This window comes from Dioscorea cayenensis, chromosome 7 (genome assembly GCF_009730915.1).
Source record: "Dioscorea cayenensis subsp. rotundata cultivar TDr96_F1 chromosome 7, TDr96_F1_v2_PseudoChromosome.rev07_lg8_w22 25.fasta, whole genome shotgun sequence".
NCBI classification, from domain to species: Eukaryota; Viridiplantae; Streptophyta; class Magnoliopsida; order Dioscoreales; family Dioscoreaceae; genus Dioscorea; species Dioscorea cayenensis.
The window spans coordinates 2549773-2577151 of NC_052477.1; the positions used below are offsets into that span (position 1 = coordinate 2549773).

The 27379-nt window shown below is 35.8% G+C and overlaps 2 protein-coding genes and 1 long non-coding RNA gene across 4 annotated transcripts; all 3 read right to left on the bottom strand.

Annotated features, from left to right (window-relative positions):
• Window positions 1-304: 304 nt before the first annotated feature.
• LOC120264774 lies at window positions 305-727 on the bottom strand. The gene has a single exon (XM_039272605.1). The coding sequence runs from the start codon at window positions 725-727 to the stop codon at window positions 305-307; it is 423 nt and encodes a 140-aa protein (XP_039128539.1).
• A 13863-nt stretch (window positions 728-14590) lies between these two features.
• LOC120264584 (UPF0496 protein 1-like) lies at window positions 14591-19506 on the bottom strand. 2 transcript variants are annotated; one of them, XR_005537479.1, is made up of 6 exons: window positions 19465-19506; window positions 17331-17913; window positions 16626-16705; window positions 15224-15302; window positions 15080-15127; window positions 14591-14754 (listed from the first exon to the last, which is right to left on the bottom strand). XR_005537479.1 is itself a non-coding variant. In XM_039272407.1 (3 exons), exons 1-3 carry the CDS (start codon window positions 19497-19499, stop codon window positions 16664-16666), a joined length of 660 nt encoding a protein of 219 aa, XP_039128341.1. In that variant the 5' UTR covers window positions 19500-19506; the 3' UTR covers window positions 16360-16663. The 2 variants fall into 2 exon arrangements, 1 of the variants encoding a protein (XP_039128341.1); XM_039272407.1 differs by lacking the exons at window positions 14591-14754; window positions 15080-15127; window positions 15224-15302 and having other exon boundaries at window positions 16360-16705.
• A 5919-nt stretch (window positions 19507-25425) lies between these two features.
• Window positions 25426-26269, bottom strand: LOC120264586. The gene is made up of 3 exons (XR_005537480.1): window positions 26126-26269; window positions 25913-26040; window positions 25426-25713 (listed from the first exon to the last, which is right to left on the bottom strand). It is a non-coding gene; the product is annotated as an uncharacterized LOC120264586 (long non-coding RNA).
• Window positions 26270-27379: the final 1110 nt, after the last annotated feature.

Below are 27379 nucleotides of genomic sequence, written 5' to 3' on the forward strand. Positions count from 1 at the left end.
CATTATCAACCTTCTCATTACCATTCAAAACCCAAGGGATGAAGTTTCTATTTCGGCGACCATTGGCCACAGAATGGAAAAATTTAGTATTTTCATCCCCCTCTCTCAACCAGGTCACTCTCGCTCGCTGCTTCCAGTAAATTTCCTCTTGTTTCAGAATTAAGTCCAACTCCTGTCTCCTCAGTGCCTCAATAGAGATTTCCTCCTCCGAGAGGGATCTCCCCTCACGGATAGCATATAAATCATCGAGCTCATTCATCAGGGCGAGCTTCTTAAGTTTAATCGACCCAAAATCAAATTTAGCTCAATTTCTGAGATGCTCTCTCGTTCTCGAAAACTTCTTTGCCAGAATGAATGTACTGCATCCCTGCAAGGATGGGGAGTCCCACCAGTCCCTAATGAGGTTCCCGAAGTTTTTAGCCATGCACCAAGCTTGCTCAAAACGAAAGAATCGAGGAATAGGACTGTGGGCCCCAGATTCCAGCCTAATTGGCACATGGTCAGACCTTAGACGAGGGAGGCTGTGTTGTATGGCCTTAGGGAACATCTCAACCCAGTCCGAATTAATTAGGAATCTATCTAGCTTAACCCAAATTGGATTAGCTTGCCCATTTGTCCAAGTATATTTCTTTCCCATGCTAGGAGGCTCAAGAAGCTGGAGGTCCCTGAGAAAATCCTGTGCTAATCTAATGTCTTCTCGATTGACGATACCATTCAACTTATCCATAGGGGTAAAGATTGAGTTGAAATCCCCGCAAATCGTCCAAGGAATGTCTATTCCCGGCCGACAACATCGAATTTCATTCCAAAATCCCAGTCTCAAACGTCGATTGACGAGTTTATACACGGAAGTACAAACCCACGACACATTATTGGTTAGATTAGTAAATTTGATAGAAAGGCAATGAACCCCTCTGTGGACCTCTTCTCCCTTAAAGAGAATGTTGTTCCAACCAATAACGATTCCCCCCGCTGATCCGTTGGCCGGGATAAACGAGAACTGGTCTAACCGGTGTCCTCCAATAGACCTCCAAATTGAAGAGTCGATGGAGCTCAACTTAGATTCTTGGAGGCAACAAATGTCCGCATGATGGATATGAAGAAAATCCTTAACTAGGAATCTTTTACACGACATTCCTAGACCGCGTACATTCCAAGAAATAATGTTCATTGACAACTGTTAATTTCTACAATGGGGCCCGCCTTAGATGTCCCCGCCACATCCCCTAAGGGGGTTAAACGCTTGGTCTCAAGCTAACGCAGATGAGCAAAACAATTATTTTTATGATGCATGGAATCAAAGATGATGCCACAAGCCGTACAATAATTGCTCAATTGAATATCAGTCCAATCAGAAAATAAGAAGGGGGGTGGAGGAAGTACCTTCCGGAGGAGAGATCGAGTTCCCCTTTTTCTTAGCAGATCTGGGCGGCTGAGAAATAAAACCAGCTTCCTCATTCCATCTGGAGGAAGGCTTCTTCTTACGCTCGCTTCTGTGGGTCCCCTGAGAGGGGTCATCGGTTTGCTCTGAATAAAGCAAGCGCCTGATCTTCACTTCAAAATCAGACTCTGAGTCATCTGATAATCTACTAGCCACGTTGTCATCCTCCTGCTCAGCACAAAAGTCATCCGGATTCTCCCCAGTCCCCTGAATTAAACCCTCCTCCTGATTCTCCTCACTCTAAATTTCAAGGTTAGCTTTATCCTCTTCTCTCACAGTCTGAAGGGACTTAGATGTGAGTTCAGAAGAGAATTTAATTGGAACAAGAGTCCACACCCCATGCATGAATACCCAAGTAAAATTAGGTGGAAGGGTATGAATCGGTGGGGGCCTTGAAGGATCACAAAAAGAATCAGCACTTGAATTATCCTGCTGGGCCTCCATAACCTTCTCTGGTCCATCTCCAAGAGAAAGCCCATGAGTATCTCTCCGAATGGGCCTGACAGTGGCAACCCACGATCCTTAGCAGCATCACTAGAAGGGGAGAGGCCCAATGGATTAATATCCGTTACAGGGTCACGCTCGGTCAGAAACACATCTGGAGTGGGTGCTGAGATATCTCCACGTGTCAGATTCCAATTACATTGAGTTCCCTGTGTGTCTCTGCCTCTGTCTTCAGAAGATGCGACAACCTCGTCCAACCGCAGCTCGACAACGAGGTTGTTGTCACACTCATGCACGTCGCCATGCATCATCTTTGATCCAATGGAAATAGCCACCTGATCCCTTGTCTTCTCCAACGGTATCGACCCATCGGTCCGAAGCTCCTCCAAGGCTCGATCGTGAGAGGTCCTTCTCCGATCATCAGCCACCGCTTCGCTACCGGGAATGACTCTCAGAGCTATCGGCATGACCCCGGGAGCTTGGCTCACAGGACGGATCTCTTTGGTACATGTCCGCGCGACCCCGGGAGCAGCGTTCACCGGCCGGGCCTCGACGGGCATGATGACCCTGGGAGCTTCGCTCACCGGCTGGGTCCTCTCTTCTAGGCGGTTCGACGATGCAAGCCGACGCGGCCTCCATTCCTGGTTACGGCGCTCGCCGTCTACTCGTTGCTGGTTACTCTCTCCAGCAGAATGAGAATGCGCCTCCCTGGTAGGTCAGGAAAGCTCCTCCCCCTTATCCACTAGAAGCTTCTCACTTCGAAGCACCTCTCCTCCCCGTATCTCAACTTCACCCTTACCTTTAGCCTCCTGGGGAATCTCATGAGTAAAACATGCTCGGTCTTCCACCCGGTTCTCCTCCTCCATCGCCAGCAATGTCAAGGAATAGGTAAACTTCTCCAAGTCTCGTCGGAAGGAAGGGAATGGTAATTTGTTATTGGTGATAAGGATAGTGAACATTCTCATCCCGAAACTAAGCGAGACCTCAACCGGGAGTCGAGCCTGGCAGTTACAACGCACCAAGACAGAGAGGAAAGACTTATGTGGCTTGCTCGGTTGTGGAATTGCCGTCCAAGGGGAGATAGAGATAACGCAAGGGCCCAGTCGGGAATGCAAGCTGAGTTCCCCGATTTTGCTAGCCCTAAGAGCCTCCCTCTCACTGCACAGAGAAGCCAGATAAGAGTTGCCCCGGAATTCGTAGACCGCATCCACTCTTGGAGTATTAAGGGCTCCAAGAAGGAATTCAAGAAGGATTTCATCGCTGGTCTGGCCAGAGACGACCTCGAGAACATTAACCTTGGCCAGCTCCTTCCTAAGCTTAGACGTTTCTTGAGATAGAGAGATAGAAATCTGAGACTTGAAAGGATTCAGACAATCCACCGGGTGTCGGCTTGGGTTCTCCGAGTTCCGGAGTGTTGGTCTAGTAAACTTAGATGTCGGTCGTACCCTCCGCTGCCTCGTTGGAGAAGGTAGATCCACGCGACAACCGGATGCCATGTGACCTGCCCCGCCGCAGCGTTTGCAAGTCAGCAGGTGTCGACACTCCTCGGTTTTGTGCGTCGTCCTGAGACAATTCCCACACTTCGGCAGAGACCGCTGCCTCTTAACCCCACCACTGTAGAGCGGCGACCAGTGGGAGAACCCTGAGGGGTGTGGACCCCTCCCGCTCCCTCCATGCCGGGGCTGTTCTTGCTCTTGCGACTCTGTACTTTGACCCATCCCTCCTCTACCTCCAGCTCTCTCAGGGGCGGTCCATCATCCGGCGGACTTGCAGCTTGTGTAAACGACTTCCCTGGACGCACTAGGGAATCCCTAGCTTCGACGCCCCTATTGCTCCCAGAAGAATGATGTTGTAAACCCCTCCGAAAGCCCGCTCCTCCTTTGTGTGATCCCCCTTTGCCTCCCCTCTCCCCTCCACACGCACCTCCGTGAGCGCCGCCCAGGAGGTCGCCATGCAGGGAATCCATCTTTTCGAAATTTGAGAAATTCGCAGGTGCATCCTTTTTCTAAAATCATAGAAAAAGTCCAAATAACACATAAAATTATAACTGCAAAAAAAAACAATTAGAATAAAAAGCAATTGAAAAAAACAATATATTCAAATCCCATAAATAAAAAAAAGAATGGTGTGGGAGGCCACCGGATTGGAGATGGATGGCGATGACCATCACACGCGTTGATTAGAGGGGTGGGGTGGGTGAAGAGGCCACGATGCACAGAAAGAGGAGGCTGGTGTGAGGTTTAGAGAAGAGTGAGTGCTGAGATTGGGAGGAGGAGGCAGCTGTGAAGGTCAGGTAAAAGAAGTGATAAGATTAGTTAATGCGGATGATATTGTAACAAAATATGTTATTTTAAAAATTTAAAAAAAAAATGATGTGGCAAGTTTTCATTCGATGGGAATACCAGCTGACGTGGTATCCCGTTTCGTTTCATAGAATCCTATCTCAAACAAAAGAGAATATTGCAACGGCAATGATGATGATCCAAGATCCGGTTTTGAGAGTTTTGAGCAATGTTTTGAAACCCGGACCAGACCGGCCAGTCGGACCGGTAGAACCGGGAACCGGCCAACAGTCCGGTCTAGTTCAATATAAATCATTGACCGGGTGTTGACCCGGTGAAACTTGGTCAAACCCGCCGAACCGGCCGGGTTGACCCGAACCAGGTTGACCCTGGTTCTAATTTTTGTTATTTTTAAACTTTTAAGTTTAAGTTCTTTTTTATTCTTTTGAGTTTTGACACAGCCTCCTCAGAGCTCCTCCTTCACGACCTCGAGTGACATCCACGCATCTAGTGATCACAACCCACTCCATATTACAGACTTCACTTGGATATCTCGACTTAACAAATGAGCTCATCATTAGGAACCCTCATCTTGCTTTAGAGCTCAACCCGGAGGTCTTTCAGATCGCACTTGGCTTCATCTAATGGCCACCTCGAAATAGTTAAGCTTTTGATCATAAAGATTGGCTCTCATCTTTGTTTTCGAAAGACAAAGATGGAAGTTACCAATCCACACCATAGCCATGGAAGCCGGGATTGACATTTTGGAAGAACTCTCAAGGTATGTCTAGAGTCAACAACGACACTCACATACCAAAAATTAAAGCATCCTCCACCTGCTCGTTCGGTCCAACTCCTTTGAGACACTTGAGTTCTTAATGAAGAAGCTAGAGGTTGATGATGATTTTAATGAGCTTTTGAATCTCCAAGATGACAAAGGCAACACCATCTTACACCATGCTATAGCCAGAAGACAACTCTATGTATATATATATATTTATATTGATGCTTAATTGGTTCATGGATTCATGGCTTTCTTACGAGTCTATTAAACAAAGAAGGGATAGAAGTGAATGCAAGAAACCATACGAGGTTTGATGTGCTGGACATCTGCTTTGAGTCACCGAGCAAGAACAGGGGACTTGGCACTCGGAGAACTATTCCATGCTCGCCGATTGTAACACATCATGGGAACATCTCGGGTCTATTGTTTTACCATTTTGTGTTTATTTATTTGATATCATGTTATAAAAGATGCAGTTATTTTCATTTGTTTGAATTACCCTTGAAATAACGGAATACATGTGAGCTTGGATAATTGATACTTGTATTAATATATATATATATATATATATATATATATTACGTCATCTGGTTCAACCAAACCGGGTCATCAAATCTAACCGATTAACCCATGACCCAGTTGTTTGGCCGGTTCACTTTCCGGTTCGATTCTGAAAACATTGGTTTTGAGGAGTTAGCATAATCTAACTCAGCGAGGCTATGTTTGACTTTTCATTTTTCATTGATAAAAGAGGAGTTACAATGGCTTTTCTAAATTAGTTTTCTTTTCAGTGTTTGTTGGTTTCCGTGCTTGTTCTCGATATTGACTTCTAATATGGACTCCCTTCTTGTGTATGCTACAATCAATGTCCATGATCTTATTTACAATCAATATATGTGTTTTAAAGTTTTACAGGAATGTGATTTTTCTGTCAGCAATTTTTGTATAGATAAACTGTGAATCTTCAACCATTGAGTTGAATATAAAAACCATTGAGTTGGGCCTTGGACTTTGAAGGTAAATAAAATATCACTTTTTTTGTAATCTTTTGATATATTTTATAAAGTAAATTGGCAACTCAACAAACCTACTACCTTAAAAATTCAAATACCTGCATCCAACAAGACTAGCAACCATTTAAAAAGAAAATACAATGGACTTTTGACCAATTAGTTTGATCAATAAATCTCAAAAATAAACTTTAAAATTAATTTTATATTAATATATAAATAAATATATATATATATATATATATTAATAAATATAGATAAAGGCACAACACTCAATCATTGTTTTAAATTCCTGATTTAACCCTCAACATTACTTGAGAAGACTCCTCTTTTATTATAAAAACTGTCTAAAATATATATGTTCCTATTTACAAATTATATCTTAATTTAAATTGCAATCTTAGATCATTATTTATATGTCATAGAAAATGTTTTATATTTGGCCATAGACCCATATGTATACAATAGTGATCATTTTAATGAAGAAAAGCCAACCATTCTCCAGTTATTTACAAACTACTTTATCCTTTATTTAATACAAGTCAAAGGCGCAAATTTTGTCCTTTGAGCCCACCCCCTCCCCAAATGAGTCAAGTCTTCACCATTATACCAAAATGCCCCAAAAGTTCGGGAATTAATCACAAAGAATACTGAAAGTATTATGGTACACTTGTGAATGAAAATATACTTTCACACCGCGGCATGGCAGTGTGACTTCTAAAGAAAGTGTCCACAAAATTTGATAAAGTATTAACAATTAAACATTTATGTGGGTAAAAAAAAATAAATAAAGTACTCATATCATAAACCTGAAATCCATAGACTCATGAAAAAACAAACTGAAAAAATTATTAAAAACCGAAAAAAAAAAAAAATGAAAAATTACTATTTACCCCTCGTGAATTTCAAATATTCCTAAATAGCCTTTCCAACTTTGGCAAACCCCGGACAACCCTTCTGTTATTGTTTAAGTTCCTTTTTACCCCCTACTCAGTTTCTTGGATGGGTCAGTATTATGAAATTCCATTTTTGTCCTTGAAAATAGTATGAAAAACGCAGCTTAATCACATCGTATCGAAACTTTTATACATACAATTTTGCAATGCCTTTTCGAACTTTGCTTTTTGTCAAACAAAGTTTAGAATGCTTATCACATCTTTTTCTTCTTCTCCTCATTTGGTTTGTTCGATTTGAGTTCTGTCGGTTTCCTAATAAGGTGAAAATTTCTTCGTTGCTCTCACTTTGATCATTCTGCTGGAGAGAGGGAGTAATAAAATTTTTAAAAATACAGGTTTATTATGGAGAGTTTTTGTGGTATTACTGAGATACAGTGAGGGAGGAGCAGTCTAATGTTCATGACGCTGACTTCTTGGGAATTGGTGTTAGCTGAGATATATGAGCGATGGGGTCTTGATGTTTCACATGTCAGGGTGAAGTTTATCACACCCGATGGATATAAAATGGTTTGTCCAATAGAAAATGAGGTTGACTTCCAGCAGATATGTCACGTGTACTCTATCTTCAAATGCGCTGTAGTCAATTTTGTTGTCGAGACAAACGATGTGTCATTGTCGAATCCTACTGAAAACGAATTCCTCTCATTGTAAAGTTCTACTCTTTTATGTTTATCTAGTTATATAAGTTAATTATTATTTAACTATGCCAGTCTCTGTTTAAATATATACGTTTCCATTTAAACATTGTCTTCTCCATTTAATTTATTCTGTCTCTGTTTAAATATTTGAATTAACCGTTAAATATTTGACTTAATGTTTAAATTTTTAATTTATCATTTAAACGTTTTATGTCTTTGCTTAAAATATTGATCGTTTTTGTTTAAACTAAGTGTTGGCAGGAATTCGGATTCTGCGCACGCTCCGATCCCACCCCATGGCGACATTGACGGTGCGGGATGCCTTCCTTCTTCGTCAGATCAATCTGAAGTGTTGTTGTTGGATATTGGACAATGTTTTGAAGGCATTGAACATTTCAGAGACGCACTTCGAAATTTTGCAATCAATCTGAAGTGTTGTCATCAGATCGATCTTGTTTAAGTGTTCGTGTTTTGCGTTGTACAGGTTCTCCTTAAACTATTGATCATTTTCGTTTAAACTGAATTAAGGATGTCGTTTAAGGATGTCCCGCAAGAATTAATAACGCCATTATATTTTCTAAAATTTAACATAAATATCGGAAGCATATATATTTTTCCTAGTTATCAGTCAAGCTCGGTCCCCCGTGCGTTTTTCTTTTTTTTCTCGGATCTGAAGCGTCAACCGGCTTGTGGACTTCACACCATAAATGAGAAAGAAGACCCCTTCCCCTGGACACCCCCTCCTCCTCCTCTGCTTCTTCTCGGATGGAGATCCCGTGAGTCAGTGAGAGGGTGTCCAGGATATGCGCTTCAGTCATACCACATTTTTGAAATCAACTCTATCTTAAAAGGTATGTCATGGTCATCTTCTTCAGGAGAATCAATCAGCCGCAATCACGCAACAAGTTAACCTATCTTTTCCTGTTCAAGTCGGAAAGCCCACGTAATTACCTGACGAGTAAGCAATGATGGGCAAGCAATTAAGCGGTCATTTCGACTTGGTTATGAAAAGAAAGTTTTCACTTATTGCTTGATTGCGGAGGATTCTCCAGAGGAGGATGACCATGACACATCCTTTAAGACGGAGTTAATATTTAACACTTAAGAATTGTTCTTATCTTTATAATCTTTTCCTTACTGTGCAAACATCATTGTCTGTGTTTAACTATCTAGCTCTTCATTTAATTTCTAATCTTACCATTTAAAAATATTTTTTTCTATTTAAATATTAGTGTCTTTACTTAACCTTGTTTAAGTGTTCGTATTCTACGTTGTACAGGTTTAAGTTGATGCGCATGTTATGCAACCGCCGTGAGCAAGCGAACAAATGGGAGACCTACTTATGCCCAGACATACATTTGAAGATAGAGATACTTATTGAGGAAAGCCAAAATCTTCATAATAGTCGTTGTGTCGATGATCTTAATAGATGAAAGAGGATCGAGTCATAAGTGTCCGAGGTCCGATTAGGCATTGTAAATGAACAAATATTTTAAAAGAAACAAACTTATTTGAGTGTCAACTTTTAATATTTAAATAGAGACATTCTCTATTAATGTTTTACTTAAACATTTTGAGAAACAAAAAGGCCATTGTAAATAAACAAAAATTTAAACAAAAACGCTTAGTATTTAAACAGAGACAACGGTATTTAAACCAACAACAATGATATTTAAACAGAGAGACAATGTTGTTTAAACAGAGAAATTTAGAAATTAAACAATGACAATGATATTTAAACAAAATCAATTATATTTAAATGAGATACAATGTTATTTACATGGTAATTCTGTTTTACATAATTACATATTAATCTTTTTCACCCGAGTCGAAATCCCCTTTCTAAGTGATCGGTGTGCTCCACTTCACTAAGTATCACGGGTAACATATTTTTAAGCGCCCGATGAGGAGCGTCAGCTTGAGGTAGCCATAGTTTTTCACCGTTGAGTAGTTGTTCGATAAACTGCATGACATAGACAGCGCAATCGACACTTCCTCGTTTTTGCCTTAGGGTATCAGTGTCGTGAATAAAGGGGTAAGTTAGAGTCGCCGACTCGCCCAGGTCCATATTGACACAAAAGTCGAATAGTCTCCGCTGTCGAGATTTAAAATTTGATGTTAGAATCCCGACTAAGATAGCACTATTTATAAAACTCTAGTTATCAAAGCACTTACCATCTCTCCGGCGTCTCTTTCATACTCCTCACTTTCGGCTGAAATATAGTGCATGTATTCTTGCTTGTCGTTATCAAGAACAACTAAATGGAAGTGGTCATTCATGATGATTGGCAGGATGACTATATCAACATCATGCAGGGTACTCACGACATCTCCCAACATAGCGAGAGATGTTTCATGGGCATCCTCTTGCTTGGACATGAATAGTACCAGCGGTTGTGTGATGGAGGCGCGCTGCGCATATGGATATGGTACTTTCATAAGAGATTTCTAGATTATATAAACGAATGCGTCCATCACCATTTTCTTCCTGTCCAGCAGCGTGTATAGGCTGGCCCATGTGGTGCTGACACAGTCATCCCTCCATACGACAGTCTTGTGGTTAAATAGTAAAAGATAAAGTTAAACGGAGAAAACATTATTTAAGTGGTAACTCCAACATTTAAATAGTAACATAAATATTTAAATGGTAACAAATATATTTAAACGGTACCTCATAAAATTAAATGATATCATATATATTTAAATTATAACGGAAATACTTGATACTTACGAATCCATCATGCAATTCAGGTAGATCTTTAATAATTCCTGCTCGAACACGTCGAGGCGCCCCCGCCAGGGGTATCTTTTCTTCTTCGCTCGAAAGTTCGTCCGCACTTTTTCGTATTGTTGGTTGGCGAGGACCGTATTGTCAACCACAGCACCGATCATTATTTTTTCGCTGACGTTGTCTTGCCCCGCGTCAGCAGAATTTTTCGGTTCATCACCAGGTGCTGTTGTTGACGGTTGTGGGATAGTTTCTCTCTTCGATGTGGTGGAGTCGTCCGCTAGTTCCACTGAGACAGGGATTTTATTGACAATGTTTTTAACGATCTTGTCAATCACGGGAATGACGACAGCATCAACCGGGGACACAAGCTTTTTTGGGTGGCGTCCGTGCCGGGTGCTTCATTTGTTTGTAAGGACGGCGCATTTGATTGTGGCCGTCCTTCCAATGCCTTCACCCGAGCAACAAGCCAAGGGAACTCGATCATCGATTTGCACGGCACTGCGGCAGACGTGCTGTGAACATTGTCACTAGGGGGCCATAACTTTCGGGGGAGGCTGTTGCAATCGGCGGGGTTGTTCCGGTAGGAGGGGATGCTGTCGTTGGGAGAAGAGGTGTTTCGGCCGGGTGAGGTAGGGCGGGGCTCCTCCGGCGCCGAGGAATTCGTGTGTGGGTTGGGTTGTCATTAAGTGAACGGCGTCGAGGGCGCCTTGAAGAGGATGGCCTGATCGAAGATTTCTTCATCCGTATTCACCGCGACCAGCTCAGGAAACTAACATAGATAGACAATATAATGTTAGTGAAAGCATTCAATTTAAACAATAACAAATAGTTTTAAACAGTTAACTCAAATATTTAAACGGTTTACATATGTTTTTAAATGATATCCAAAATATTTAAACAAAGAACCAATAGTTTAAACACTAAATTACATTTTTTAAACATAAAATTTTGATATTTAAACAGAGACTCATGATTTATTACCTCCTTTCATTCGTGCGATGACAATAAGGCTTCTATCGTCGCTTGCTTCCAGTAACTATTTTCACCGTAGCATAGCATCCTCGGTGTTTTACCAAATCGCACCTTCTTCCAAGTGCCTATCAGTTCGTAAAATCATATGTTTAGTGTGACTGAGCAACCTTTGACGTACCCCGTGTTCGTCTTCTTCCCGGCGTATCTCGCTTGCACTCGAGCGACCACTTGTGGGACGTCCTCCATCAGCCACTTGTGCGTCGCTTGCACCCATGTATATCGTCCCATGGCAGGTAGGTCATCGACATAGTCAACTATCCAGTTCGGAACCGAGCTTAACAAAATTTTCTTCTTCTCCCCTCTGCTGAACAAGCTACTCAAGTGTTCTCTTGATGGAGTCTCTATGTCTCTCGTAGGTTTTAGAAAAATATCTATCTCAAAAGCGGAGCATGCTTTCTTCTTCTTCTGAAATACGAATGCGTCTCCATCGCAACGCAGTTCAAGAGTGAGAGCCACATCTTGGGGCCTGAAACTTACCAAGCTTTCCCCGATCTTGAATTTGTTGGTGCGGCCATCATATCTCTGCAGCAACGAATCAAGGAAGTCCCTCTCTTGGAACACAGCTTCAATCTCGGTGAATGCTACAAAAGGTGTCCTCCGGATCATCTCCCAGTATCGTCTACTCATGTGAACTTTCAACTTAGCCATAGTCTCCACTACAAGTGTCAAATAGCATCGTCCATTAACTAGGTTGACCGCCATAATCACAAGTTTGCGATAATAACCATAATTTAAACAGTATTCAGATAAATTTAAGCGGAAAATAATATTTTTAAACGGTGACCTAAAGTTTGAAACAGAAAGATAAATATTTAAACAGAAATAACAACTCTTAAACATAAACATCAAATGTTTAAATAAAATCTCATTATTTAAATGGAAACATCATTTTTAAAACTGCAACCATATTAACATAAAGAGGAAAAGTTCATTCTAAACATTACATAGCATAACAATCGTAAAATCTCTTTCGATCGTGTACAAAACCGCAGACAAAAATGAAAACGAAAACAAAACTCTATTCGATAAATCTTCCTGCATACTTCAATATCATCCAATTAAAACAGAACCACAAAACAAACCGAAAAATCTCTTTTTCTAACATAATCGTTTATAAAAAAAATTCATAAACACAACTTCTTCAACAGCGTCCACCTTGGCTCAATACCTCACACTACAAACTGATAAAATGCTGAATACTTGAGCGAGAATTCTTCTTCGAGACAATGGTGGAAAGCGAAGAAGAACTTCGAGACAAGGATGCCCAGGCAAAAAGAAAAGTTGAAGAGGCGAAAAGAGAAAAAATGTATAACCGGCGCCATTGATGGTTATCTATAGGGATTACCCAAAAAAATAACCCCCACTTCCTCTCAAACCGGAAACATGATTGCACTGCCACAACTTCACATGCAAGAGGCAATGTTGTCCATAAAATTTAAAATTAACTATGTTAACGCTGGTTACAACCTTTGGGGGTTTGAAAATCATTGAGTTTAAAAGGAAGGTGTTTTTAGGGATACACAAAGTTAGGGGGTGTTTTTGTGTATATTGCAAAGTTAGGGGATTTTTCTGGCAATTTCCTGAGAAAAAAATCATGAAACCAAAAAACTTTAAAAAAAATTAAAAATTAAAAATTAAAAAAGCAGCAAAATCATGGATATCAATTAATTAAAAAAAATTGCAACTGCATCTTGAACCACATGAACACAAAGGAAGCTTGACAAACCAAACATTAATAGGAATGACTCAAGTCCAAAACCAGCAATCGATGGATTCACACATGAAGTTAGATCAACAAAGTCCAGGTTTGGAATAATCCATCAAACTAAGGGGGGCGTTTGGATGCAAGGATTGGGCACAATTAGAATGAGATTCATTATCTACAGTAACTTAATCCCATGTTTGGGCAACCAACTATTAGAATGGTAATGGTCACTGTAGATAATCCAATTATCTACAGTTAAGGAGTTGTAATACCCCCAAAATTGGGAGGAATGTGGAGTAATGAACATTATTCATGATGAAATGACATTTTTACTCCTGATTAAATTTAATTAAATAAAAATTATTAATTTCAATAACTAATTATAATAATTAAAATAAATAATATTTAACAAAATAGACTAATTTGAGTATTTAGTTAAAATAATTTAAAAATAATAAGTAATATGAGTTACGTAATATAGTCATTAAAGTGAAATGACGTTTTTACCCTTAATAAATATCTAATCAAATAAAATAATTAATTTACGTATTTAATTATTATAATTACAATGAAATGACACTATTACTTTGAGACATATTTAATTAAATAAAAATTATTAAATAATTATATTAATCATGAAAGAGATTGGTAATAATGATGAAAGAGACATTTAATTTAAATATTTAATCATAATAATTATTTTTAACAATGATATTTAAAAATTTTATAAATTAAAAAAAATTATCAGTGAATATTATTCATTATTATATATATATATATATATATATATATATATAAATTATTTATTTGTATTAAGGGTATTTAGGTAATTTTGTCACATTTCTAAATTTTATTTCTTTTAATTCCCAATGACACTCCTCCCAACAAAACACAGTTTTTATTCCCAATCCTATTCCTACAATTTTATTCTTATTCCCATTCCGTGAACCAAACGGCACCTAAGAATCCTATCAATAAAGTCTGGGTTTGGAATAGTCAACATAGGAATTACACATGAAGAAACATGGAAAATCATTCACAAAGTGAGCATTAAGATTTTGAAATAAAATCCAATTACAAAATGAGAATCCAAAGAAACCCTCAAAAGAAATCTTGAAGATAGATGGACGACAGAAACACTTGCAGGAAATACTCAGATCCACAAGTAGTAATCCACAGATTCAAACTAATTCTCTCAACTTTGATCATATAGTAATTAACATCCATTAAACTGAGAAAAGTAAAGAAAGGAATCACTCAGAAAGAGAGCTTTGAAACAAACCTTGATTACAAATTGATAATATAGAGAAATACTTTCAGGAAAAGTTGAAACATCTAACCACCAAGACACAACAACAAACCTAAACCTTGACAGTAATAGCTCAGATCCACAACTAGGAATCTATGAATTCAAAAGAATTCTCTCAGCATTGATCAAATACTAGTGAGTAGTGACCATTATTATCTCATACCTTCAATTCAAATTAAAAAATACTAAAAATTTAATTAATAATTTATAAACAGTTACAAAGTTAAATTTACAAATTTGTTCACACATCTTCACAAGCAAGAACATATGAAATGAAACCAAGCCTTGTTCTCAAGCAATGTTTACAAACATTCAAAAAGAAATTGCTTCCAGACATTGCTTACAAACATCTAATAAAAAATTGTTGCTTTAACAAGATATTCAAAAGTTGACTTTCATTTGACATGAACTGCTCACAACCTCTGGAAAAACAAAGTCACAGAAGAAAAATTTCAGAAACGAAGGAACATCATTTCATATTCCATTGAATAGTTCTTAGTTTCTTCTTGGCAAATGATCTAAAAATGCAAGGCACACCCGATGTCAGCAAGAGAAGTAACATAATACATATACATATATATATATCAACAAGAAGAAACCATGCAACCGAGAAATAGGAATGAGTTATCTGGCCACTTAAACCATGATTTAATTCTTCAGATATATGCAGAAAGTAATTAAGTTTGTATGAATATACTCCTGCATAAATGTGAAAGTATCTAAATTAAGATTGAAAATTTTCCATACTTGTCAGTAGCTTCTTGCCAAGTCTCAAGCTCTTCTTGTTCCTCTTGTCTAACAACAATGTTCCCAAATTCAGATGAGTGAGCCACCATGTTAATCAACTAAGCAAATACACATTATGAAGGTAATAATAACTATGTGACCAACCTCTGTGCAGGATCATTTTTGCCACTTTTTTCATCAAAGAGCATCATTTTTGCCTTGTCAAGCGCCCATGCTGCATCAACTATGAGAGATTGTTGCATGTTATGAGCAATATAATTACACATAACATGCAACTTTGTGCTCGAATACTTGTGAAATAAATGTAAGTTTCATAAATAGGAACAAAGAATAGAATCTTGAAAGTCATGTAATTTCATGGACCTATCACACTCTCAAACTTGCTAAAACTCTCACATTTAATCAACCTCCAATTATTATTGATCTTGGGACATCTAAATCAACCTTCAATTATTATTGATCTTGAATTTCTTGAAATATTCCATTAAGGCATGCACAAGCACTATGAGTCAAAACATCAGAAATACTAAAATGAAGCATGTTATCAATGTATTTGGGAATTTGATTACATACAGCAAGATCTTATGCCTTTGAAAACTACTACACATCTAGAAGTCCAAAACTAACTTAGAAATGAAGGAAATGCTATGTACACATAATTAATTATAATTGCATTTGACATTCATGAACTATGTTTTTAAGATAGAGTAACCCATAACAATCAAATATCAAATATCAATTTAGGACAATAGAGATGCACAAGATAATAATCAAACCTATCAATAATTATGAAATCTAAACCTCTAATAATCAGACTCCTTTTCTTCTATTGAAAAAAGTGGTGAAAATTTAGATCACTACTGCACATGTTTTAAAATCATCACCTAACAGTTTGGCATCATACCAATTGCAATGAATATATAGTACAAAAAAACATGATCAATAATATTTTCTTACATTCACTCATGCATTTGATAAATATACCACAGAGAGATTATCAAATTACCAAATCAACTTTCTACCTGCCATGTGCACTTCTAATAATAGATAGCTGTATGATTATCAAGGAATTAAAGGGAAAAAAATGGTTATATATATATATATATGATAAAAAAAAAACACATGTGATGTTTAGATTAAAGGCCTTCCATGCTTTCATGGTCCTGTATATGGGCATGCACCAGCTTTCATATATGTTCATCTTATTATAATTAACCTGAGCTAAATATAGAACTGTTAAACCAAATATAAGCTCATGTAATATAAGTCACATTTGTTGTGACATTCACTGAACAATATTAGACTTTGAGGGAAGACAAATAGCAACAACGATAATAATATTGCAATTTCTAAATTCACTCACAATCTTAAAAGAGGAAGTACAGAAGTTCAGAAGTACAATACGAAAACAAACATAAGCAAAATAACATAGATGTCCACTTATCATGGAGCAAGCATAAACCAAGTCCGCTCGAGAGTTGATGCTGCTTTTATCCAGTACATGCTGATAGTTTTATTGGCATATAAAATACAAAATAATAATCACCTTTAATTAATAAGCGAAGCTCTCAATGGGCACATTTACTAAGAGGGGATCTCAATGGACACTTGCTGAGAATTTCCAACCTTGTAAAAAATACAAAAGAAAACGATTTTTAGCGTACAATTTAGTACTCCATATTAAAACAAAAACATCAGCCATACTATTATTTATGCAGACAATTATCTCTAAAATGTTACATATGCATAAACAATTTCAAAAATTACTCATACATTCATATAACTCCTTAATTTAACATTTCACAGTATCCCAAGAACTCCTACCATTTCAAGAGATTTTTTATACTATTTTTATTTGAGATAGTTGCTAAATTCTTTCTTCTTCTTCTTCTTCTTCTTCTTCTTCTTCTTCTTCTTCTTCTTTAAATCCTAATGTTGCTAAACTTTAATACTTCATTAATTAGAAAATCCTTAAACTAACATCAAACTCTATAAATTTAAAAATTAGAAAATCCTTAAACAAACATCAAACCCTATAAATTTAAAAATTAGGATATCCTTAAACTAACATCAAACTCTATAAATTTAAAAATTTCCAACCCTGCCTCTTCCCACATCAAAATTCATGTACAGACTACCAATAAACTGATGAATAAATATAATATGACTACTGTGATTTATTTGGGTTAATAATATTTTTAAAAAAATTAATTAGATCATATATATATCTCTAACTTCAATTGATAGATACCTGTTCAGTCATTGTCTGAAGTAGAGTCAACGCAGCCCCGCGGAGATCCACGCAGCTGCAATCCACCTCCTTCTCCAAATTCTCAATCTTATCCACCAATTCTCCGGCCTTACATTTGATCTTGTCCATCTCTCTGCTCACAGCCCCATCTTCATCCTCCCCAGCCACAGCGATGAACTCGCCACACTTAGCCAACAACCCCATCTCATCCTGCAACTCCTTCACAAGAACTCGGGCGCTCTTGACCCTATGAAATATGAAGCAAGCTTCGTTCAAGATCTTTTCAGTGAGGCCTATCTCATCCTCGCATGAGCTCTGTTGACCAGCCAAATAAGAGTCAACCAAGGGCTGGAGAAGTGCTATCACCCCACCGGCTCCGTTGTTAGCGGCGGTGGCAGCTGGCCGCACACCTGCTACCGGGATCAGCACAGAGAGCACAGTGACTCCGAACTTGGCTATCCACTGGCCTATGGTCCATGCGTTCGTCCAGGCTTTGATCCTGCCGAGCTTGTCCTCGAGATCATGTTTCCTTCGACGAAGGCCATCTAACACCGTCGTCAGCTTGAATTCGTCCAGGACGAACCTGCAGATAAAAGATCCAACCCTCACTGTTAATTCATTATTATTATTATTATTTATTGAATTTTTTTCCTCTAATTTTTTTGGGTATATCATAAAAAAAACATTGAGCACCTAATCCAAATTGTTTAAATAAAAACCGAGTCTAGGTCGAGAAATTAAAAATCGAGTATCCATATCCGAACCGATTTTTACTTTTTTAGTATATTCTTATAATTCTTATATATAGATATATATATTAATTTTAAAATTTATATTGCCTAAAAAGAAAAAAAAAATCCAAATTTCTCATCTAAACTTTTTAAGAGTTTTATATATATATATATATATATATATATATATATATATATATATATCAATAAATTTAAAATTTACAAGGGCTAAAATAAAAAAAGTTATATACTATATATATATATATTAATAAATTTAAAATTTACAAGGGCTAAAATAAAACGTTATATACTATATATATATATATTAATAAATATAAATTCATTTAAAGAAAAAATTCTAAATCTTTGTCACCATCCAAATCTCTGCTGTCTGATAACCAATGATCATTATTGATGAATAGCTTGATGCTTCAAAAAATATTTGAATTTTTTTAATGCCTAAAATTAATAAAACTTTTTATTATTTGTGTTATGACTTTTTATTGTGTGGAGAATAATATAAGAGTTTAATTCTCTTTATAAATTATAAGTTTTTCATATTTGTTTTTTATGAGATGTTATTTTACAAAACAAATTCACGGAGTAAATAAAACTTAAATTCATATTCGAATATTCCATATCCAATCGGGTTTTAATTGGATACCCGATTTTCAATACCTTTTTAAGTGATTTTTTGCCAATTCGAAAACCTCAGTATCTGATCCGGTTTTAAAAATCAAATCGGGCATCTGATTTTGCTCACCCCTAGTGTTAAGTAACCATTTAATTAAATTTCAAATAATAAATAGAAGATTTCACCAAAAAATTATTTCCAAAGTTTTTTTTTTTCGATATATATATAGAGTTGTCAAATTGTCTAGCACAGCGTTGGCCCAAAGTGGGCTAGGCATTAAGTGTGCCCCTGCTAGCACAGCATGTCCCGTCTTCTAATTTTGTTGGGCCAAAATGGCACACCAATTCTAGGGTTTGGGCTAGCATGGCCCGTGGAATATTTAATATTTAATATTTATTTAAAATATAAAACATTTTAAAAAAGTTTTAAATACTAAAAAAGTAAATTTTGATAGCATCTGTAAAAGAATCTCAAAATAACCATGCATAGGAAAGAGAACCTATTAGATAGATATATATATATACACACAGCTCCCGCGCTTGAGGCCTGCCCACATCTACTAAACTTTGTTGTAAACGGTACGACGGCACCTTAGAGCTCAGCCTCCTCATCGGGGCCCAGTTCCTGTCTCATGCCAAGTTTATAAACCTGGCCTTCGCTGACTTTATGTATATGTATATATATATATATTTATTTATTTATTTATATATAATCCTTATGAATGGTTGTATTGATTAATCAAAGAAATTAACGTCTTCTTTTTATATACCTCATGGTGTCCAAGTTATTGAGCTTTTCCAGCATCTCCGTGCGGTCAGCTTCATCTCCATCTCTTAAGATGAGAATTATGGCCCCCTCTTGACGCAGTTTACATTTGAGGGCAACCATTGCATCAAATGTCTTCATCGTGCTCATTAACTGGACTTGCAGCAAAGCGAAGAGTTTGGTATTTGCGGAGATCTCGCTTTTCAGCTGGATTATGCCGCAGACGGTTTCAGGTTTGATGCCGTAAAGCTTCGCTGCTGTGTCAAACAGAACATCACAGTTAGTCGAAGCATTCCTATGATTAGCGTTAACAAGATGACCGGGGGAACCCATGATAACTCCTCTCTTGGCCCCTCCCTCCCTTGATGAGCTCTACCTCTTTTCAAAACTTGGTCTCCAATATGATATATGGGGATTAATTATATAGAAAAGAGGTGTGATAAGAATCCATGCCATTAGATGAATTTAAAATTCCATGGAATCCCGCAACCTCTTTGGTAGTCATGGACCCATGGTTTCCAATATGATATATGGGGATTAATTATACAGAAAAGAGGTGTGTGATAAACTGATAATTAAGAATCCATGACATTAGATGAATTTAAAATTCCATGGAATCCATCACATTAGTTGGAGGGCATCACATGGACAACCTCTTGGGTCTCACATGTATGACTTTGACGGTTATGATTTAAATTTAGCTAATATTTTAATTTATTTAAAATATTTAATAAATATTAAATAATTTTTAAAAATATTTTTTTATAATATTATATAGAGGAAAAACATCGTGGTCTTGGTTGGGACGACGGATAGTTGGCTGGAAGGAGGCCGTGGCTCTTTCCTGGAGATGTTGGATGTATATATGACATCAGACTTTAAAAAAAAAAACCAAAAACAATGACATTTCAAGGGTCAAGATTTACATTTAGTTAATATTTTTTTAAAAAGTCTGATGTCAATCATGTTTTTGGTTTTTTAAAAAAGTCTGATGTCAATCATGTCATATAACTTGTTCCAAGTTTATCCCAACATATCCATGAAAGAGAAAGCGTTTAAATCTTTGTTGATAAATTAAAATATTAACTAATATAAATCTTGAAACATAAAATGTCATTGTTTTTGGGTTTTTTTTAAGTCTGATGTCATACATACATTCCAGCAAAAATTAGGTTTTTTTGGGGTTTTTTTTTAAAGTCTGATGTCATACATACATTCCAACAAAAATTAGTTTTTTTTTATAGTTTTATTTTTTAAAATTTTAAATGCATAAATTTTATATAATAATTTTTATTATCTTCTGGATCAATTTTGCATTTACAAAAAAGTAAAATTTATTATTTTTTAATCTTATGCAACAATTGCAACAATTCTTTTTCTCCTATTTTAAATGCAAACTATCATCTCTTATATATATATATATATATATGATTTATTTTTCTAAAAAAAATCAAAACCAAAAAAGTAAATAAGCTAGTTAAAACATATTTAAAAAATAATTATCTAATTTAAAAAAAATTTGAGGAGATTTTTTTTAACATATATTGATCTCCATATTAAAAAAGGGATACATCATGATTAAATAAATGAAAAGAAGATGTCCACCAAGTTTATATAAAAACATATATAACATTTATTAAACATTTAAAAATGTGTCTAGGGTTTATACTCAAGTATCAAAATGTTTTTTTTCCCCTCGTGAGAAGGTGATGAGAAGTTTAATTTTTAAGAAGCAATCCTTACAACCTAATTTTTACTAATTAATCAAACACAAGACCATTTAGATGTATATGAATACAAAAAATTAATCAAAAGGCAACGTTGATAGAGTCTTAAAAAAAAAAAAAGAGTTTCATGCTGACATATATGTGAATCTCCACTTTGTAAAAAAATTATATATATATATATATATATATATATATATATATATTTCAATAATTACCAAGTAGATTTTATTTCAAAGAATTAATAGACACCCAACCCCAATCAACGAACCAAATCAAGTGATATAAAAAGTGTCAATGATCATCATATAATAATAATTAGGCGTTAACATTTATTGCGATTTACTAAACCAAGTGACAACATCCGTTTCTCAACACTTCACCACCGGTCACTTTCCAGTTTCCACTGATTTCCAAACTTAAAAAACGGTAAAGAAAATAAAGAAACCACAAGTGCAAAATATAAAAATATACAGACCTACTCCGCCGCCGAAGCCACCTCTGACTTCGACGTGCCGTCAGCAACGGGCGACCCGGGCTAGTTACCAAACGCCTTAGCAAACCTATCTAGAGGCACCAATGGCAAATCAGGCACCGCCAGCCTCGCACCGCGTTCTCCTCGGCCAATGGCTCGTAGCTCGAGATGGGCTGTGTTTGTGGCCGTGGTGATGACGCCAGTGCGCTGGACCTCGGTGGCGAGAGAACGTGCCACTGTAGGGGCTTTTTGGGCCGCGCAGTAGGCCTGGTTCGACGCTTGCTTTAGAAAGCCCAGGCACGTGACGATCGACTTCCCGCCAGCCTCGCACCTGATAGACGATCACAGTAATACCCAGAATCAATTTCAAAAATCAATGGACTCAAATAAATAAATAAATAAATATAATAATAACTGAAAATTATTTAAAAAATTGAGAAATATTCATGAAACCAAAAAGTAAAACAAATAAATAAATAAGCAACAAAATCAGCTCTTTTTTTTTTAATATTATAAAAAAATCATTGAAATGCTCATATTATGTATTATTTACGGAAATACGCATTTTGTGGTTTATCCACATTTAAATAAAAAAAAATTGCTCATTGTGAAGAAAACGGAATTTTTTTTAATTATTAAATAGGAAAACAGGCTTTTCAGTTTTTTTTTTTTTTAAAAAAAAAAGTAGAAAACGGGATTCTTTCTCCTATTTTAATATTATTTTAACTTTTAATTGGTCGGGTGTTTGTTGATAATTTTCGATGACATTCTTAATAATACAGAGATCATATTTCATCCATTTTACCATAAAAAGTAATTTTTTTATAATTAGATAACCTTTAGATTAATTATTTATTAATAACTGTATTAAAACATTAGTTTGACATAATAATTGTATTATGACATAATTATTAATCATATTAATAATTATTTTATTACCACCCAAGTTAATTAAATAATTTGTTATATTTTTAGGATTATATTTATTTATTAACAATTATATTATGTTATTAGTTTTTATGAATAATTTTATCATGTCATAATTAATTATTATATTAATAATTATTATATTAACCTCAAAGCATTTATTGAGAGAACCTACTATATTAGTAGGTTTTTTTATTAACAATTGTATTAAGTCATTTATGTAGATAACCAGTAATCCACATATTCAAACTAGTTCTCTCAACTTTGATATGATACTAACATCCATGAAACTGAGAATCTTAATGGATAAATTATGGGCAAAAAAAAGTAAAGATAGGAATCACACAGAAAGAGAGCTTTGAAACAAACCTTAATCACAAATTGATCATATAGAGAAATACTTTCAGGAGAAGTTGAAACATCTAACCACCAAGACACAACAACAAACCTAGGAATCTATGAATTCAAAAGAATTCTCTCAACATTAATCAAATACTAGTGACCATTCTTATCAATAAATCAAAGGTTGGAATTGTAAAGAGAGAAATCGCAATTGAAGAAAGCATCTAGAATTTTAAAACTAAAACCTAAATTACAACAAGGGAATCAAGGGAAACCTATTTGAAAATTTCTTCACAAAAAAATAAACACACTTCATCACATGAAAATCTTGAAAAATCTAAACACCAAGAAGATAGACAACCCAGAACCACCAAGTTCATGGATTTAATGCAAAATTTCTTCCAACCATGATCAAACACTCTTAAACATGCAAGAAACTAAAATCAACAGATCTAGGTTTGGAAATGATAAACCGAAGAAACTCGCCCCAAGAGAGCATTAGAATTTGAAACAAAGCATAACAAACAAATCCAGTGAAAACCATTAGAGAAATACTTCCCAAATGAGAAAAGATTATGCCCATGAAAATCTTAAAACACTTAAACAAAAAACGAAAGATCGAAACCCCAAAAACCCAATTCGAAGATTTTCAAAAACTAGGCCGCCATTCATGGAGATCAAGAAGAAACAGTAACAGTAACATTGGGACTGGGGTTGGGAATGTTAGAGGGCTCATATTCTTTAGGCCCATAACAAGGAATTATCCACTTTATATATAGTACTATTCATTATCTTTTAACTTTGCTTTAGTGGTTATGCTCTCTTACGCGCAGACGCAGGGGTGCAAATTTCAGGGTTTGGATTCGGAAATTAGCTTATAAATTCTGAACTCACGTAGGCGCATGGTGCGGACACGAATGCACCAGATTTATTGGGTGCAGTCACGCCATAGGTTTTTACCTTTTTGCCTCTTAGCCGTCCGGGTCTCCGCCTTGCCGACTGTTCGCAGCAATTAAAAACCCTGATCCATCCCAGATTCGTATATGTAACTTTTTTCCTTTTCTTTTTCTTTCCTTTCACCCGAAAATCTGAGCTCCAACATTAGATCATAAATTCCAACAGGAAACATCGGAAGTCGTATCGAGATCGCCCGCGGCTGGAAGATGAAGAGGCCTCTCGGCTCGGAACGCCATTGGCTTCATCGCCTGCATTCCCGAGTACTGGGAGGCAGTACTTATAGGCTCTTTCAACTAATGGGCCTAGTGCTACGCTGGGCTTGGCCCGATTTGACCCAAACTTGAGTTAGTATTTACTGGCTCGGGACCAGGCAGCCTCTAAACATACGTTTTCTTTGCTTACCGTTATCCTCCGTTCTTTTTTACTTTATCTAATTTGCCTAATTCACTTAGATTAAGATAACTGATTAAAATTACTTTCTAAATTTTATAAATAATTATATGAACTTTCCTAATTTACCTTTATATAAAATATGTTTTAAAAATGTGTAATTCAATATAATTTATTGGAATGTGTACAACTACATTAAATATAAAGAGTAAATTTTAAAAAAATATATTTAATGCTACATAAATTTTTTAAATTAACAAGTAAAAATAACTAAAAAAATCTAAAAGGAAACAAGAAAAAATGAAGGGAAGAGTATACGGGGGTAAAAATATTTTTTTTTAATATGATACTTATGTGGCTGAATATTACCCTTATAAAAATTTACAATCTTTTTATATATAAATTAAATCCATTAAAAATGTGTTTAAAAGTTTTGTAACACAAGTATCAAAATGATTTTTTTTTTTAATATAATGAGAGTGAGAAGTTAAATTAAGAAAGAGCAACCCTTGTAACTTAGTTTTTACCGATTAATTAAACACAAGACAATTTAGTTGAATACAAGAATTGTTCAAAAGGCAACATAAATAGATCCTAACCAAAAATATATAAGTATATGTTGAAAATCAGAAATTTGAATCATAGTGTCCACTTTATTCAAAATAAATAAATAAATAGATAGATTAAAAAAAAAATCTATGATTACTAACTAGATTTTCTTTTAAAGAATTAATAGAAACCCTATCCCCCATCAACGAACCAAATCAAGTATAATATAGCAGGTATCAATGATCATTACATGATAATGATTAGGTGTTGACAACCCTTCAAACTACCATGAAATACATAATATAAACACTACTTTGCATTTGATGGATGTTAGTAGTTTTTATTTTTTTTTTATTTTTGGGGATAATAATAATCACTATTGCTTGGCGACTTGAAACCACCGCAAGTGCAAGTCAAAATTTTAAATTATTTTTAAATTTTTTATTAACCCCGTTTTGCAATTATAAGAATTTTGAACCTTTATCTCATACCATATATTGAACTCCATTCAATTCAAATTTAATAATAATAAAAGATTTACTAATAATTGATAAGCAATTACAAAGTTAAATTTACAAATTTGTTCACACACCTTGCCAAGCAAGAACATATGAAATGAAACCAAGGGTTGTTCTCAAACAATGTTTACAAACATTAAAAAAAAAATTGCTTCCTAACATTGTTTACAAACATTCAATAAGAAATTATTGCTTTAACAAGACATTCAAAAATCTTACTTTCATTTGACATGAATTGGTCACAACCTCTGCAAAAACCAAGTCACAGAAGAGGCATTTCTGCAACAAAAGGATCATCGTTTCATATCCCATTGAATAGTTCTTAGTTTCTTCTTGGCAAATGATCTAATAATTCAAGGCACACCCGATGTCTGCAAGAGAAGTAACATAATACACACACCCATATATATATCAACAGGAACAAACTATGCAACCAAGAAATAGGAATGAGTTATCTGGCCACTTAAACCATGATTTAGTTCTTCAGATATATGCAGAAAGTAAATTTGTATGAATATACTCCTGCATAAATGTGAAAGTATCTAAATTAAGATTGAAAATTTTCCATACTTGTCAGTAGCTCCCCCTTCACTTCCAAAGGACATGATACTCTCAGCAAAGTCTCAAGCTCTTCTTGTTCCTCTTCTCTAACAACAATGTTCCCAAAATTGAGATGAGTGAGCCACCATTTTAATCAACTAAGCAAATACACAATATGAAAATTTAGTAGCAAATAATTGATGACAAACACAAATACAAACTGAGAAGTAGGTCAAGAGCTACCTCAGAATTAATGCTAACTTCACTATTACTCATGTGGTGCCTGAGGATTTCATTGTAAGTCTCAACACCAGAGCATTGAAGGTAACAATAACTAACTATGCGACTGATGCGGGATTGAGGAGAATTATGGGAAGTTGAAGGAGAAAAGAGAAGAAGATGATGAATAAGATGAAGAAAAGAGGAAGATGGGAGGAGATTGAGAATTTCCAGGCCAAAGATTCCCTTCATTTCATTCATTTCTCTTCTTATAGCCCATTCGTACCGAATTATAACAAATTTCTAACAAATTCACTAGCTGGCATTTTAACAAACACCTACTGTGCCAGTACATGGAGAAATTGCATAACAACCTCGCTAATTGTTTAATTCTCCTAATTACAACCATTCATCGTAACAACACTGTAATTCATTTCATAATGTAATCCTTAAACTTAATGTGCTTTTTCGCTTGATTCTGGCATGAGCTCCTTCTGGTGTTCCTGTCGCCATTGGTCATTGAGTCTCCAACGTCTGACCCTTTTGCAACAGCGACCAAACCTATGCAATAGTTATGAAATCTAAACCTCTAACAATCAGACTCCTTTTCTTTTATTAAAAAAAGTGGTGAAAATTTTATATTGATTGATGATGTTTAATGTTAAGTCTGATGACGTGGATTGACATTATATGACAAGCCAAGTGGTGACATGGCAAGAGGATGATGACGTGGCATGTGGTGACTCATCAAAGGAAAAGATGACTAGGATGATGATGTGGTAAAGGATGTTGTCATGACATGTGATGAAGATCAAGGTGGAGATTTGATGAAGATCTAGGTTGAAGATTTTATTTAGTAGATATTTCTCTCAATACTATCATGTGATGATAAACTATTTTTGGAAAGTGCATCAAGACTATAGGATCTTTTCTAGAAAGGCAAGTTTTATTTTAGGTATGATTATTTATCCTTGGTAAGATCCGGGATGATAATTCATATCTTTGATAGAGCTCCTTTTTAGAAAAATCTATTTGAAGAGAGAGGAATATTCTATTATTGGCAAGAATTCAACATCATGAAGCTATTAGAAGACACAAGTTAAACTTGGTATGAAGCTATTAGAAGACACAAGATTTAGTTTGGTGTGAAGCTATTTGAAGACACAAACTAAATAAAGTAAAGACATGCCAAGGAGATCAATCAAGACCATATTTAGCATCACTAATTGAAGAAAGATCCAAGAGCTATCTATGGGCGGAACTATTCATGGAGACTAG